The sequence below is a fragment of the Saccostrea echinata genome, unplaced genomic scaffold (assembly GCF_033153115.1).
Source record: "Saccostrea echinata isolate AGI-Se365-2 ecotype Australia unplaced genomic scaffold, CSIRO_AGI_Sech_v1 ptg000029l, whole genome shotgun sequence".
NCBI lineage: Eukaryota > Metazoa > Mollusca > Bivalvia > Ostreida > Ostreidae > Saccostrea > Saccostrea echinata.
This window is the reverse complement of record NW_026889778.1, coordinates 31,091,643-31,109,425: the sequence shown is the minus strand read 5'-3', so window position 1 is coordinate 31,109,425 and position 17,783 is coordinate 31,091,643. Positions and strand designations below refer to the sequence as shown.

The following is a 17,783-nucleotide window of genomic DNA, read 5'->3' as shown; positions in this document are numbered from 1 at the left end:
AGGATGAAAAACTTTATGTTGTGTGTACTTTACAGGAATATATTAAAAGAACAAGTAAATTTTGAAAGTGTGACCAACTTCTTGTCTCATTTAGGACATTCAATAAAGTTTCCACAAGTACTATAGCTAGGTGGATTAAGTGTGTTATGGAAAGTGCAGGAATAGATATAAGTACTTTTAAGGCACATTCAATTCGTGCAGAATCCTCTTCTGCAGCTTTGAAAAGTGGTGTTTCCTTAGCAAACATTTTGAAGACTGGAGATTGGTCCTCATCGAAGAACTTCAGAAAATTTTATTTTAGAGACATTCAAGATAATGATTCTAATTCTTATATGAATGGTGTATTAAACTGTGACTGATATGATGATTTTTCCAAATAAATGTTTGATTCAATTTATTGTCAATTCTTTAAACATGCTATTGATACTCTGAAAGCTGAAGGCTGTATGAAAAGAATGGGCCCCTCATCCAAGCATACCCTGGATGTGATGGATGAGGGACATTCTTGGAGTACAGCCTGAGGCTGAAGAGTATCAACTTTCCCACCCATGTGAGATTGCATGGATTAGTACATTAATTAATATACCCGCCTCTTTTTTATTTTATTCATTGACAATAAATTTGCTTTAGATTATGAGTGATTGAGGCATGGCGGTCGGTATTTATACTGGTGATGTCACATGGGTTTTAATTTATTTGAATAGCGAGCCCGCATATTATTGGTCAAGAAATATGCTATTGATACTCTTCAGCCTCAGGCTGTACTCCAAGAATGTCCCTCATCCATCACATCCAGGGTATGCTTGGATGAGGGGCCCATTTTCTTCACAAGAGAGTTGTACATACACCACTGTTGATTCACTTAAAAATAATATTCAATGCAAGTAGAAGTCATATAAAGGTTTGAAATTGCACCTGTGTGCATGAACTCCAAACCAGACACGTGGTCATAAAATCCTTAGAAAAATAGTTTTACAAAATATAAAGATAAAAAAAATAATAATATTTAGAATAACAAAAAATATTAGTAATCAATATTTAATCTGTATACACAATTGAAGGACATTACTTTAGGAGTTCAATATGCAATTATATATATTATGCAGATGTAACCTATGTTTTTTTTTTCAAGCTCGAATGTCCTGCATTGCAGAGAAGAATGGAGAGGGGGGAGGGGGTGTCTTAAAATTTCATAAATTGCTTATTCATCTTCATTTAAATGCAGATGTAAAGTTTTATAGTTGTGATAAGTATAATGTACATTACATTTTTTAAGTAAAAGATATTTTCCAGCTAGGAATTTTTATTTTGTATTTGTAGAATCATAGCATTGGTTTTGTCCCAAGTCTGAAAGATGCTTTGAGAAACGTAACTTACGGAGATAAGGGGATGAGATATTTTCCGCTATAAATTCAAAATGCGTCGTTTAAAAAATTTTCAAAAAATTCTCAAGAACAGTTTGATCATCAGTTACAAGAATTAATTATTTTTTCAAAATTAAACGACAGATTTTTTCATAAAAAGATACTTCATTTGAAAATCACGCATTTTCAATGCAAAAATGAACCATGGTTTTTCAGTTTAAATTCTTCATAATCGTTTTTCTCGAAGTGTACCTCTACAAAATCACTTTGTGTGTTTAATAGTTAAACGAACGAATCAGCAAATTTTGAAAGTTAGGCTAACCTTAAATATTTTAAAATAAGGGATTTTATAGTTAGTTGGTTGAAATTTTTTTGAACTCGTGATCAGCCAAAGGGGGGTAACTTTAGGAACTTCCTGTCCAAATTCGGCTCGAACGATTTTGACCAAAAAGTACATACACATAGTAGGTATTGTCATGTATAAAATAGACAAAAATAGCGAAAATTAAACGACAGGAAATTTTTTTAGGTAGGTGTGTTGTACATCCTTAAATGCAAAGTAACTTTTGATTTTTTTATTTATAGTAGAGACCTGATACTTGGACATGTTTATACAGCGTCTCCATTCTTTTTGTACAATAAAAATGTCATATTAAGAGGTCAAAGGTCAAATATAGTGACATCATCTACTGAATCTTTACTTTTTTTTTGCATTTGATTTATTTGAAATCATCAAAATATCTGAAACTGCTGGTTCAAATTTCCTCATTTTGACATACCGTAATTTTTTAAGTATATGTCGATGGGGTATATAGGTTGAAAGGCTCATTTTCAGCCATAATTTTTAAAAAATCCTTAGATAGGATGAATTCGGAAGATAGGACAAAGCTTTGTTTATCGATTTTCTAGAGATTCTTACGTAGATAGTATCAGAACATGTAAACCTCTTTAACTTAACCCATGATATTAACATATTGAGAAAATAAACTGGTATTTTTATGAGTACAGCATTTTAATAGTGTTTTATACAAACATAGTTAAAACTTCCTTGAATTGTGATATAACGTATTTTCTCCAACTTGCCTGTTCAATGCCATCGTGGTTTGACTCTGTCGTTAAGCACATAAATACGGTAGTATACAATAGCTATAATTAGGGAAATACCCTAAATCAAACAATAATCATTTCCATTTTAGAACATCGTGGACACATTCTTTTATTCCAGCATTATTTACCTGGGTACAATATTAGCTTCGATGACTGCCATTTTTATATTTCTTGTCCAGGGATTTGCTAAAACACGCAAATGACAATTACCGGTACATGTAACAGTGAGCAATTGAAATTAATCATATTAACATGCTATAATTTTGCTTGAGGTATTGTTGTAAAAAATAAATTTAACTGAGAGTACATTTGCAATTTAACAGTCATCATGAATTTCACAGTTTTGTTAGTTCAATGATGTATAGCACTAATACCCCTGTAACGGCACGAGGATCTGTTAATCATACCCTGCAGGTGTTTAAACCAACACAGGTGTTAACATCTTTGTGTACACAGTGTATATCCCTTTATCTGTCAGACAATTAAAATTCTATTAGAAGCCAATCTTTGTATTATTCAGTTTACCCCTTGGGATGTAAAACAAAATAGTTATGACTAGCGGTATATTTGGTAAATAATTTTAGAAATTTACTGGCAACAATTTATTTCACGCAATTTACATTTAAATAAATATCACAAGACAATGAAAAAAATATTTAGGTATACTATTTCAATTAATCGTTACAAATAAATGGTAAAAAAAAGATTACAATTGCGACTGTGAAAACTATTCCGTATTTTAAACTTTGATACTGTTGCGGTTTTATTTTTAGTAAACGATTGCGACTTCCAACTTTACAAGATGGACACAATATGTTGTAAATTATTTACTAGATGATATAATAACTAAAGTTTTTTTTGTACATCGACGGATATTTAATGGAACTAATTATTTTGTAAGAAATCAATGAAATAAATATTTAATTCTTTATTGTTTATTATTTTTTTCTTGGTAAAATTTTTTTTAAAAAATACAAAAATGGCACAGATTTGCTTTAAAATTGATGTAAATTTTACTGATTTGGGGGTATTTTTCGTAAACTTGAGCCTTAGATAGGTTGATTCATTAAATAGGATGACCCCAGCGGTTCTGAGAAAAAAAAGTATCATCCTATCTTCCAAAACTTACGGTATTTTGATCTGGGTTCCATTTCAATTATTCTGTTGATTTTTTGTAAAAATTGAATTATACATTTTCTTTAAGGAGAATTTAACGTGTGGCATATTTACATGTGAATTTTCAATCCCTGGGCTATGCATATCTATTTTTACATCATATTTTATTCAAATATACTGGTATCAAAATGTTTCACTAGATTTTAGTACAAAAAGGTTGCCTTTATAAACAGAATCACACAAGTTTGCAAAAGATCAATTGGTTAATTTTAAATAAAATGCACAATCTCAGGTCAGCTGTCTGATTTCACAATCTTCTTACAGGGGTCTGATAGGCCATATTTCAAACTACGTGGGCAAAAAATGTATGGTTGAATTTCTCTTTCATATAAAATATAAGGAGAGATTTTGTATCCTAGAACAAAATATCAAAATTTGAACAGGAAGGACAAATTTGGCTTATCTATTGTGTACTACCTTAAATCTACACTTTGTCAAGAAGCTTTATTGTAAGTTTTTATCTTTTCTGATCCAGTGGTTTTTGACAAGAGGATTTTTAAACATTTTCTCCTTTATTTTTCTTTGTTAAACTTTGATCCTTAATTAATGCCCCCCTACCCTGGGGTCCATGACTTGAATTTAAACTATATCAAGAAGCTTTCATATAAGTCTCATGTTTTCTGACTAGGTGGTTCTTGAAAAGAGGATTTTCAAATATTTTTTCCTATATATTTACATGCAAAACTTTTATCTCCTATTGTGGCCCCACCAGATCTCTGGGGTCCTAAATTAGAAGATATACATGTATTACCCTAAGAAACTTTCAAATAAACTTCATCTTTTCTGGTGCAGTGGTTCTTGAGAGTTCTCTCTGTACATTTCATTATGAAACTTTAATTCTGTATGGTGGACCCATCCTTCCCCAAAGGCCATGACTTGACCTTTCTTTAGAGTATATCTCAGAAGGCTTTCACATAAGTTTCATCTTTACAAATTATGATTAAAATTAACACAGTGGTTTGTAATAATTATAAGTCAAAGATATAGAAAGTTTATAGATGAACAGATAGATGGATGCATGACAAAGGTGTTTAGAAAAGTAAATTTGAGCTTTCTGCTATACCGATCTAAAAACTATAATCACACAAAAGAGGTAGATGACAAATAAATCTGCAGTATAGCTTATATACATATATTCTACAATGATACCATAAAATTTCTGACCTGTCTGTAACCGTGACTTCAGTACATCAGGTGCAATTGCAACCAACCAGTTAAACATTCCAGCAAATCCACCAGCTATTAGAGTCCTGCTCACACTTAAATCACTCCGACTGAAAAAAAATCCAAATTTTGATTTTAAAGTTAAAGAAATACAAAGATATAAATCTGGGACTAGACCCATTGCTTTATGTGGATGGTAATTTTGATATTTCAAACTTGAGAGGGTAAATAGAAATTTCTCTTCTTCTAAATCCTTTTAAGTCTCATTGAATAAATGAATGTGCAACAGTGCTTCTTCCAGAATTGTGATTTTCATGACCCCTGTCAGATGTTCTGGTGTAAGGGTAGGGCTCTATTGATAATATAATGAGAATGCATTAATTCTATTAAATAATCCTGTCTGCTCTTTGGTGTTGAGCAGATAAACAAAGTGCATATTTATGATGAACAAAGGTGCTTCTTACAAAATTTTTAAAACTTGTGGTCCGAGGGTCAGGGGTTCTGTTGTTTCTCCGGGGGGTGGGGGGGGGGGGGGTGGGGGGGGGTTAATTCTTTGAAAATCTTCAACTTAGTGCATAGTTATGATGATAAGGGTACCTCCTCCAAATTTGTGAATTTCCTGAACCTGGGTCATGGGTTCTGGTGTTAGGGTAGGGCTGTGTTGAATCTGTAGTGGAAATGCATTATTTCTTTGAAAATCTTCTCTGCTCCTGGACATATTGGAGGCAGAGTAAAAGTTGTAATAAGCAATGGTATTTTTATAAGATTTTTGAACATCTAGACAAATTGGTCAAGTGTTCTGGTCCTGACAAGGTTCTATCAAATTGTATTCTACTAACAGAAGTTATTCCCCTTTGCCATTCATTTTTGATTAATAATCACTGTAAATAATATATTTGTCAATGAAAGGTTAATAAAATATGAGAATTATGCAAGAATTTTTATCGTATAATATAAAAAGTACTTTCAAAGTTTTAATGATCAGGTAGACTTGTAAATAATAGAAAAAAATGACACAAAAATAACTTATTAAATGTTCTTCAAAGACCAAGAAAGGCCACTGTAAGAGGTTATAATATTGGATTTGAATAAAACAGAAGAACTAATAGTTTGTTAATAGTCTGCACTGTGACAGTGATAAGTGGGGGACAGATTAAACTTAATTTATGAGGTCTTACTGGATGCTACACTAATTATTTCATTGATCCTGATCATCCTATTTCTCTTGCTTTTGGGCAACAAAGCTTCCTCTATCAGTTTATTTTATACTTGACACCTGACCAAATGGTCCAGAAAATTAAAAAATCTGGTGAACTAGCTGAAATCTCGTGCAAGCAAAGGGAATTGAATTTATACCACTATCGACAGAAAAATTCCAATAATATATATTGTAATTTCTACTGACGGCCTACAGGCTTATGACAGGAAGAAATACTTTGTTCAAAATCCTGCATGAAGTTATACATGTACGTCTCCACCCCTTCTCCCTTTTTGTAAAAACCTGAAAAATAACAATTTCATTAATTGACGTTTATTGTGAAACCTGTTATATATTCTGGATGTTGTACTTCAGATAATAAAAGCAGCGAATTCAATATGCTTTTTTGTAGGGGGGGAGGGGAATTCACAGGTACTTTGGTCTTGGTTTATAAGTACTGCATGTACCTTATTGATATGTAAAAAATGTACTTTACTTTTTTTTACATATCAATAAGGTACATACATATTTATAAACCAAGACCCAAGTAGTTGTGTAAAAATTAATAGCTTTTAATGCCCTATGAATATGCCAAGAATTTGATACAAAAGACTGTATTTAGGAAAATAAATGAAATGTAATGATTATATATAAAAATTTTACAGCTTTAATTGTATTCACAACTTTATCAGTTATTTACCATTATTTCAATGACCATTCACACAAAAGCTTTTTTTCTGTTCATGCAGCTATAAATTAATCGCCTCGTTTTTCTTTTTAACATCGGGCTCGGTGCAATATGATGTTCTAGAAGCTTCCGTCAATATTATGATCGGTGAATGACAAAAATAATTGGCACATTTCCCTTTTTAATCGGTTTTCACAACTTATTTCTTTTATATCATCTAAATCAAGTTTTGATTGAATAATTCAGTGATGATGTTTTATGAAATAAATAAATGATTGCTTGTTGTCAATTCCATTAAAAATTGCCAGTAACTTAGATCCGCCAACTGGAAAAGCCACTGTACTCACGTTTTTGCTATTTCGTGGCTGTTTATAGAAACTGAAAGTAGTCTTTTAATTTAATGTATGATACTTACTATGCGAGTGAAATCTAAATATAGTTTACGGACATCATCTTGTATATAGTGTAATGTTAGAGGAGTAAGTAAGCACTCTGGTACACCGGTTTCGGAGTTTATTTACAAAATATATTAATTTATAAGTATAGATATTAAATTTTACTCTGCCTCTGAGATGCCCGGGTGCAGAGATGACTTTCAAAGAAAAAATACATTTTCACTATAGATTCAACACAGCCCTACCTTAACACTAAAACCTATGACCCTGGGTCATGAAATTCACAATCTTTTGAAGAGGTACTCTTGCTCATAATAACTATGCACTAAGTTGAAGATTTTCAAAAAAAATTTTCACTATATTATCAGTAGGTCCCCCCCCCCCCCCCCGAAACACCAAAACCCCTGGCCCTGGCACCACAAGTTTTAACAGGAGGCCCAAGGGCCTTAATGGTCACCTGAGTATAAAACAACAATCCATAGAGGATCCATAGAGTATAAAATAAACTGATAGAAGAAATAGGGTGATCAGGATCATTGAATTAGTCTAGTATTCAGTAATAACTAATAAATTAAGAAAAAATTAGTCTAGTATTCAGTTACAACTCATAAATTAAGTTCAAATCTGTCCTCCATTTAGATTTTTTTCCTGTAAGTTTTATTTTCTATTATGGCCCCACCCTACCCCCAGGAGTCATGATTTGAATGATCTTGAATCTTACTTCTAGTACCTGAAGATGCTTCTGTATTAATATGTCTAATCATGGCTTTGCTGTTCTTGTGAAGAAGATTTTTAAATGGTCTCTCCTATATATTCCTAACTAAAACTTTGATCACCTTTTGTGTTCCCTCCCTTCCCCTGGGGGTCATGATTTCAACAAATTTGAATTTACATTACCCAAGGATGCTTCCATATAAATAAGACAAATCATGGCTTTGCTATTCTTGAGAAGAAAATTGTCAAAGATATTTCCTATGTATTCATATGTAAATCTTTGATCATCCGTTGTGGCCCCATTTTATCCCCACAGTCATGATTTGAACAAATTTGAATCTATACTACCTGAGGATGCTTCCATGTAAATATAACCATTCATGGCTTTGTTGTTCTTGAGAAAAGAATTTTTTCAAGATTTTTCCTATGTATTTCAACATAAAATTTTCATTGTCCATTGTGGCCCCAGCCTACACCCTGGGTTCATGATTTGAACAAACTTGAATCTACACTACAGGAAGATGTTTCCACATAAGTTTCATTTTTCTTGGCCCAGTGGTTCTGGAGAAGGATTTTTCCAATGTACTCCCATGTAAAACTTTGATCATCCATTGTGGCCCCACCCTACCACTGGGAGTCATGATTTGATTAAACTTCAATCTAGACTACCTGAGGATGTTTCAACATTTTTGGAAGAGGCACCCTTGATTATAATAAACCTGCATCTAATTTATCTGCTTCATATACAGGGGGAGAGAAGAAGATTTTTAAAGAATTTATGCATTTCAATATATGATCATTAGAGCCCCACCCTAACTCCAGAACCCCTGACCCTGGGGCCATGAATTTCACCAATTTTGGTAGAGGGCTTAATGCTTTACAATTAGAACTGTCCAAAAGGGACAAATAACCCCCACTGGGGTTTTCAGAGAAGGTGCCAAATCACTAATATTTTATGGATCTAAGAGGTGTTCACAATTTGCATGAACATTTAGAGTGAAAGTATAATTGCTCATTTTATTTTTTTAATAAATGAAACTAAGGTGCAGCCTAATAAATCATCAACTGAAAAGTATGAATTTGCACTGATTAGTCTCAACATTGTCAAATTACATGTAAATTAATAATACAGGTAAAAAGCATGTTTACTGACAATAGTTATACATTAGAAAAATACATTTAATCCATTTAATAAAATTAAAAAAAATGTTAGTGTGCATGTTCATGCACACACTGCTTAACTTCCACACAACTGTAGCCTGACTGACTTTGAAAAAATGCACATGTATGTCCTCATTCATGTAATTCTGTTCCATGAAAATAAAAGTTTTCATTTACAAATATTGTAATAAGGATGGAAACCTTTTTTTAGCTCACCTGAGCTGAAAGCTCAAGTGAGCTTTTCTGATCACCTGTTGTCTGTCGTCTGTCTGTCTGTAAACTTTTCACATTTTCAACTTCTTCTCAAGAACCACTGAGCCAATTTTTACCGAAGTTGGTACAAAGCATCCTTGGTAAAGGAGAGTTTAAATTGTTAAAATGAAGGGCCAACCCCCTTTCAAGGGGAGATATTCAAAAAAAGACAAAACATAGGGTAGGGTCATTAAAATATCTTCTCAAGAACCACTGAGCCAGAAAAGCTGAAACTTATGTGGAAGCATCCTGGGGTAGTGTAGAATCTAAATTATACAAATGATGACCCACGGGGGTAAGACAGGGCCCCAGTAGGGAATCCAATTTTTACACTGAGATATATAGGAAAAATCTTTAAAAATCTTCTTAAGAACCACAGGGCCAGAAAAGCTGAAACTTACGTGGAAGCATCCTTGGGTAGTGTAGATTCTAAATTGTTCAAATCATGACCCTCGGGTGTAGGGCGGGTCCACAGTGGGGAATCCAATTTTTACATTGAAATATATAGTAAAATTCTTTAAAAATCTTTTCCTCAAGAACCCCAGGGCCAGAAAAGCTGAAATCTTATATGTAAAAGCATTCTGGGGTAGTGTAGAATCTAAATTGTTCAAATCATGACCCCCCAGGGGTAGGGTGGGGCTACAATAGGGAATCCAATTTTTACATTGAGATATATAGGAAAAATCTTTAATAATCTTCTCCTCAAGAACCACTGGGCCAGAAAAGCTGAAACTTATGTGGAAGCATCCTGGCACTACTTTCTTCCCCTACCAATTCTAAATAATTAGAGGTATGCATATATACCCAGATGCTGACTCTGAACTATATTTTCTGCATGAGTGACTAGGTTAAAGTTCTTGGAGCAGGTCTCATTTCCAAGTAACTGTAAGTCCTATGTTGACCAAACTTGCATGGATGATACATCTAAGGATGCACACTACCACACTTGCTTCAGATGTTGGATCTGACCTAAATTTTCTGGATTAGTGACCAGGCAGGTCCATTACCAAGAAACTATAAGGGCTATCTAAACCAAACTTACATGGATGATGCATCAAGGGATGAACATTCTCAAACTTGCTTCAGATGCTGGAATTGATTTACATTTTCTGGATGAGTGACTAGTTTGAAATTTTTTGATGAGTCCATTCCCAAGTAACGGCAAGCCCTATCAGATCAAAATTGCATAAATGTTGCATCTTGGGATGTACACTGTCTACTAGATAATTAGTTTAATGTGGGACTTTACCTTTCTTAAATACAACATTTGTTGAGGTGAGCTCTGTAATCTCTGATTACCTATGTTTATGTTTGTCTGTACAATTACGACTTAACACTAACGTGTTGACAATATCTCTAATGAGTGAGAATTTAATTGACAAACAATTGACCCTATCACTGGTCCAATTTATTGCATTTCACAAGTGTCGATTTTCTGGAGCCAACAATTACCCGGGCTGCTCTTGCTTCATCTGTCTACACGAGCTTTTTGTGACACAAATTATATATTCAAATGTGTGTGACTGAAAAAAAAAAAACAGGGTTACAAAGAAAATACATTGTGTTGTCCAATGCTAACTTTTAAACTTCATTTCTCATCTTCAGAAGAAAAGGTTGAAAATAATCATAGTTCCTAAATTTGACAATCGCTAAGTCAAGTTCAAATGGTCACAAAATTGGCGACATATAGAGAAATTTTTTTAAAAAATTAGGCACCATGGCAACTAAATTAGTTGCCAGTAAGAGCCCTTTGCAAGATATTTAATGGGGCTAAAATAGGCATTCAAAGTTGTACATAAAGTGTATAGAAATATAAAAAGATAAACAAAAAGAATATTAGATCCACACTTAATCATATCAAGACCTCTTTGGTCTATGTTGTGGTCAGTATATGGGCCAAAATTTTTCATGGTAGAAAAAGAGTGAGAAAAGTCATTTTAAAAAACTTTCATCTGAACAGTAGGATCCAGGTGACTCAGTTGAGTGTTGAGGCCCATGTGTTTCTTGTCAACTAATATATGGTATAATCCTGTGCTTTTTTAATCTCAAATAACTTTAGAAATTGTGATTGAATTTAATTAAACTACTTTAGGGAGAAACTTTTAATCAGCGGCCTATTTTATCAACATATTAAAACATAGGTAATCAAAGATTAATAAGCTCACCTGAACGAATGATATCTTTCAGTACTTGGCAAATCTTACATCATATTTTTTCCTAGTTAGTGTGCATCCCAAGATCAAGATCAATATCCATGCAAGTTTGGTTTATGTAGGACTTGTAGGTACTTGAGAATGGACCTGCTCCAAAAACTTTTACTTGTTCACTAATAAAGAAAATGTAGGCCAGTTCCAACATCCGCAGCAAGACTAGAAGTGTCCATCCTTAGAAGCATCATACATGCAAGCTAAGTCATAACAGGCCATATAATTATAGAGTTACTCCAAAAAAAATATCCTGTTCATTCATCTGGAAAATATAGGTCAAATTCAGCATACAAAGCAAGTCTAGAAGTGTCCCTTCCTAGATACATCATCCACGCTAATTTTGTTAAAGTATGGCCAAAATTCACTCAACTGGAAAATGTAGATCAGATCCAGCATCCGAGGCATGTCTGGTAGTGTCCATCCCTAGATGCATCATACATGCAAGTTTGGTCCAGGTTGGACTTACAGATACTTGCTGCTCCAAAACTTTAACATGGTCCCTCATCTGGAAAAGTAGGTCAGATCCAGCATCTGAAGCAAGTCTGGTAGTGTCCATCCCGAGATGCAACATCCATGCAAGTTTGGTCCAGGTAGGGCTTATATTTACTTGGGAATAGACTTGCTCCTAAAACTTTAACCAGGACGCTGGGGGTATAGCGTAAGCTCATCTCGACTTTGTCAAGGTGAGCTAAAAAGGAATACTTTTCACTTATGTAAAATATTTTATGCACAATCTTTTATAAACACGTATTGAAAAAAAAAACATTATTTACACTTCATAGTGAGTTGATGTAAAATAAATGTACAACAAATGAAATTCAGTTTCATGCTACATGTACATGTACGAATATCAAATGTTAAAAAAAGAGATGTAAAAAAAAAAAAAAAAGAGATGTAATGCAAACTACAACTTAAAAACACTACCTACTTTATTAACTGAAATTTGTGGCCATAGAAACTAAATATTAATGTTTTAGGCTAAAGGATACATGAAAGGCTTTTTTCAAGATTTTTAACAATTTTGAGATTTTTGGCTAAGAAAAAGAAGTTAATTAAAATTATGTATATAATTTATGTTTATAGAAGTTATTTTGTCTTCATGTTTTCATTCATATTGTATCAAATTTATTTTGTCACATCGTGATAATTTCCCCCTTAAAGCCCCTTTACACTCGTTATGTTACATAACTCAGCCTTGCTTTAGCATCCTTTTGTGATGTCATTGCTTATATCGAATTCATTGCTGGTGCATGCTTCCAAATATCTATGAGGGTTGTCCGGTAAAATCATAGACAAAGCGTTTTTCTCAGAAAATAATGGGCGCACTAAGCTGAAATTTTCAGGAAATGTTTATTCATCATATTTTAGTGCATCTTAAATTTTTGGATAAAATATAGACAAAAATAAAGATTTTATTATGCTTGAATGTGCACAGGGTATGGTCCTATGGCGCACGATAAAAAAACAGGGTTTCATTAGTGAATACACGAGTATTATTTCGAAATAAAAGTATTAAATAGATAAGGTTGGGGTAAAAATTATCCTATTTTTAATCCACTATCTATTATTTCATCTTTTTTAAAATATCAAGGCACTTGCTTAATTTTTGGCAGTTTCCCGAGCATTTGAAATGGAAAAGTGGTAAACGCAACACACGAAAAATGGTGACGTTTGGTGACGTTACGGTGCACCGGAGAGCAGTTCAGTTTGGTTTAGATGTAGTAATGATGCCCTAAGAAACTTTAAATGACTATAGAAGAAAAAAATTTAAAAAAAACATCACTAGATCTTTAGTATACAAGTGAAATGGGAGTTTTCTTTTGATCGGGTCCCCTGGTAGAACAAAACATACGGACAAACAGCTACTGGCATTTGCAAAAGACGCTGTCACTGTAGATCACCGATATAAGATAGTCTATTTAGTTGAATGATAGTGGGAGTACTGCCCATAACTTACTTATAAATCTTCAAAAGCTCTCATGTGTGTGCAAGATTGGTTCCTCGACTGTTAATGGAGGAATAAAGGGAAAATCAAGTTTGTGCATCAATGAAATCCCCGAATTTAAGTGGGGCTTATCTAACTTTTATTTAGCAAAGATGAAACTTGACGCTGCTTTACACACTTTGACGTTATCATCTGTGCGCCGTAAGGCTATACCACACATAACATAAAGTCTCATATTTTGTTTATTTGAGCAGATATCTATTTGAAATTTGATATATATATATATTGATGAAAAATGTACTAAAAAGTAGTGAAAGTTTTAGAACGCAGTGATGATTATTTTTCAATCTAGACAACTTGTCCACGATTTTACCCGACAACCCTCGTATTGTTTACATTTTGATTTCAAGCCTTCCGATACAGTTTTCCTTGCCTCATGATGTAGATACTTTTTACTAATGGATGTGAATGCTAATACGTATATATTGTGTGGACCTGTGTTCGTTATATGACAAAAAATTGTGTTTTATGTAACTGAAATATTTCCATTTCTTCGAAATATGGCGTCAAGACGCAGGTCAAAGAACTCAATAGATTCTACTAATCCTGCAAACTGAACAAATGCTCAGTTACAAACGGCTTTAAAAAACTTGGGAATCAACATTTCTATTCCCCTGAATAATAATCAATTGAAGAAATTGTATGAAGAAAATAGAGAGACAACCTGTGTTAGTAGAAAATAGTGCCAATGCCAGTAATCAAAGGAACAGTGAGATCTCCGCCAGTGTCGTAAATTCGAACGATGTGATTAATGCAGGAATTGTGTCACAAACAAGCTCTTCTAGTAATGAAAATCAGGAATCTATACCCACCATGCTGCCAACAACCCAATCACTACTTTGTAACTCGCGGAGTGATACATCGCTATCACAGCCAACTTCCACCCAGGGCAGTTCGCAGCCAACTTCCACCAAGGGCAGTTAGGAAGTCCTTGGAAACCATGCTAAGTTAGAGAGTGCTCTTGTCAATACGCTGCAACTCTGTCAGCAAACTTTGTTACAAGTGACTCAAAAAAGCGAGCCTACTTCCAATTTCAGTCTACAGTCCGCCATGGCAGCATGTCAGACAAAGGCTAGTGCATTTCCCCTGATGCCATACCCCGTATGTAACAGCACTGACACAACTCAGATGTCTAGGCCATCTTTCGGTGTACCAGCGACGTCGATCACCGACATCGATATTATTTCCCCAGAAGTACACCAACAGATTGTAGCAGGTAAAGATGTGAATTTAAACACTTTACTTATTCCAAATTATGAAACACCTGTTAAAAAGAAAACACAAGAGAAAGATGAGAGGTTACAAAGAGCCCTGTCCTTAGATGAGTTTATAGTGGCCTTTGGCAGATACAAAAGAATTATGTGTTCAGCATTTCTATCAAGGGCAGAAGAGCTAGATTTGTACCCTGCTCTTGTTGTTGAAACAGCTAATATTTGGCCACACAAATTTCATGAGTACCACAAAATGTTTTCAGCTAAATGTGCTACTATGCTTATCCAACACAACGTTAAAATTGATTGGTCTAAGGGCAATATTGAGTTGAAACAGAAAATTTGTGCAGGTTTCCATGTTAATTCTTGTGCCAAGTGTTACTCCACTATGCATTCTACCAACATGTGTCCATCAAAATCTCAATTGCACACAGGCCCGGGTAAAGCTGATACCCTTGGACGTGAAATCGTTCACCATAACGACCAACAAGTTTGCAATAACTTCAATTGGGTGCAAGGTTGTTCTAAGCCTTACTGCAAATATGTCCATGTCTATAGACAATGCAAGTCTAAAAATCATGGCAGAAATCAGTGTCCAACTAAAAATAAGGAGTCATCCAATACTAAACCAAAGCAACAGAATCCAAAACCAGTTACTGGTACCGAAAATCAATCATGACTAGCCTCTACTCCAATACACTATAATCAGCTGAGACTAGAATTAAAAAATCCTCCTGATAAAGAATTTTCAACACTGCTTTGTAACAGTATTCAACATAGTTTTGATATGCTAGTTTCTGAGTTTGATCTTGTTTCATTTGAATGTAAAAATGCATTATCTGCGAGGAGAGATCCAGAAACTGTTAGAAAGCTGATCAAAGATGAAATTGTCAAAGGCTTTGTAAATGGTCCGTTTGACAAACCTCCATTTCCTGTTTACAGAGTCAGTCCTATTGGTATAGCTACTCATAAATATTCAGCTAAAAAGAGACATTTTTGACCTCTCCTCCCCACATAATCAAGACAAGCATCTTAGTTTTAATGATCTTATTGATAAAGATTTATGCTCTCTGTCCTACATCAAATTAGACGATGCAATCCAAGTTATTCAAGAATATGGTCAGTACAGCATATGCTGTAAAGTAGACATCTCCATTGCTTTCAAGCAGTTGCCTGTTACTCCATCGTAATGGCATCTCTTGTTTCAAATGGGAAAACAAATACTACAATTATGTTCGATTACCATTTGGCTGCCATTCCAGTCCCAAACTTTTCGACATGTTATCTCAAAGTATTTGCTGGATTGCAAAACACAATTACAACATCAATGTAAGTTTTCATTTGCTTGATGACTTTCTGACCATAGACAAACCAGGTTATTGTGGGGAAAGAACTATTGCTCTATTAACTTTAATATTTAACAAGCTGAAAATACCTCTAATGTTTAAAAAAAAAACAGTAGGCCCTACATGTGAATTGGAATACCTTGGAGTGATATTAGACACAGTCAACATGCAAGCTCGTTTGCCAAAAGACAAAACAGTAAGAATTATTGACTTCATTAAAACAATGCTCAAAAAACCTTCTTGTACAAGAAAAGAGCTTGAATAACTTCTAGGACATTTGAACTTTGCAAGTCGTGTTATCTTACCAGGAAGAGCATTCGTTACTTACTTGTACAATTTAATGTCGACTGTAAAAGAAAGTTACCATCATGTTCACCTTAACAAAGAATGTAAAGCTGATCTGACAATGTAGTTGGAATTCCTTACTAACTGGAATGGAATTAACCTTTTTTATGACAACAAACTGACCTTAGCATCTCAAATTTCTTTGTTTACCGATGCTTCATCGTCTATTGGTTTTGGGTTTTTTTTCTCCAATAAATGGTTTTGTGACAAATGGCCCCAAGAATTACCTACAATTGAGGATTACTCAGCGTCTATGGCTTTCTTCGAACTTTATCCCATAGTTGTTGCAGCAGTTCTATGGGGAAATCAGTAAACCGGTAAAAATATCCTCTTTAAATGTGACAACATGGCTACAGTGTACATTAAAAAAGGTCGATCCAAAGAACCTTGTATCATGAAACTAATGAGACACTTAACTATGTGTGCTGCCATAAACAATTTTGCTGTCTTTAGTGAACATGTTCCCGGTGTTAAAAACTCTATAGCCGATGCTTTATCATGTTTTCAGATAAAGAAATTCCGACAACTGGTGCCGGATGCAGAGGAATTACCAACGCCATGTCCACCACTATCCAAGATTCTTTGGACTGCTCAATAGACAATCTCTGGACTCATGCTTTATCCCGTGCAACTTTAACTGCCTATGAATCAGGTATGGACTCCTACACAAAGTTTCTTCTACTTCATGGCACAACATGGGATGATGGAAGTCTTCCACCCATTACAGAAAGGCTACTTATGCACTTTGCAGCTTTTTGTGATGAACATAAACAAATTAAACATTCTACAATCAAACTTTATTTGTGTGGAATCAGATTCTATTATTTAAAGCATAGTGGTTTCAACCCCATGTTTGTAGATGGAAAACCACTTGAGTGTTTGAAAACAATCTTAGTGGGTATTAAAAAGAAACAAGGATCCACTAGTAAACGCGTTCATTTACCTATAACCATGCCCATATTGTCACAGATGTGCAATTTATTAAAAATGTCAGTATTTGGTTATTTCAATAGCATCATGTTAGAAGCTGCTTGTGTTGCAGCTTTTTTTTGGTTTTCTTAGGTGTGAAGAATTTACAGTGTTTAATCAGTTTGACTCTGATTGTCATCTACGCTTTAGTGATGTTCAAATCAGCAATGAATCTATTTTTATTACATTTAAGAAATCTAAAACTGGCCCCTTTAGGCAAGGTATAACAATTCCTTTTTATAAAACAGCTAGGTTTTTCTGTATGTCCAGTGCTTTCTATTTTTAGATATTACAGTTTAAGGCAGTCTTTGATCTCAGTAAACAGTGAAGCTTTTTTTGTAAACGAAGACAGAAAACCTTTATCTAGACAATTTTTTATTATGCACATCAAGATTCTTTAAGAGAAATTAGGTTTAACTAGTAATAGTTATAAAGGTCACTCCTTCAGAATTGGAGCAGCAACATCTGTTCATGAAGCTCG

General features: G+C 34.1%; 1 protein-coding gene across 2 annotated transcripts in view; it reads right to left on the bottom strand.

Annotated features, from left to right (window-relative positions):
- The window catches only part of LOC133195819 (mitochondrial carnitine/acylcarnitine carrier protein-like), a 243,894-nt gene that overhangs the window by 53,097 nt on the left and 173,014 nt on the right, over positions 1 to 17,783 (bottom strand). For both annotated transcript variants that reach the window (XM_061331772.1, XM_061331773.1), the window contains exon 7: positions 4,812 to 4,921. In XM_061331772.1, coding sequence (XP_061187756.1) covers positions 4,812 to 4,921 — 110 coding nt within the window. The remainder of the gene's footprint in view (positions 1 to 4,811; positions 4,922 to 17,783) is intronic.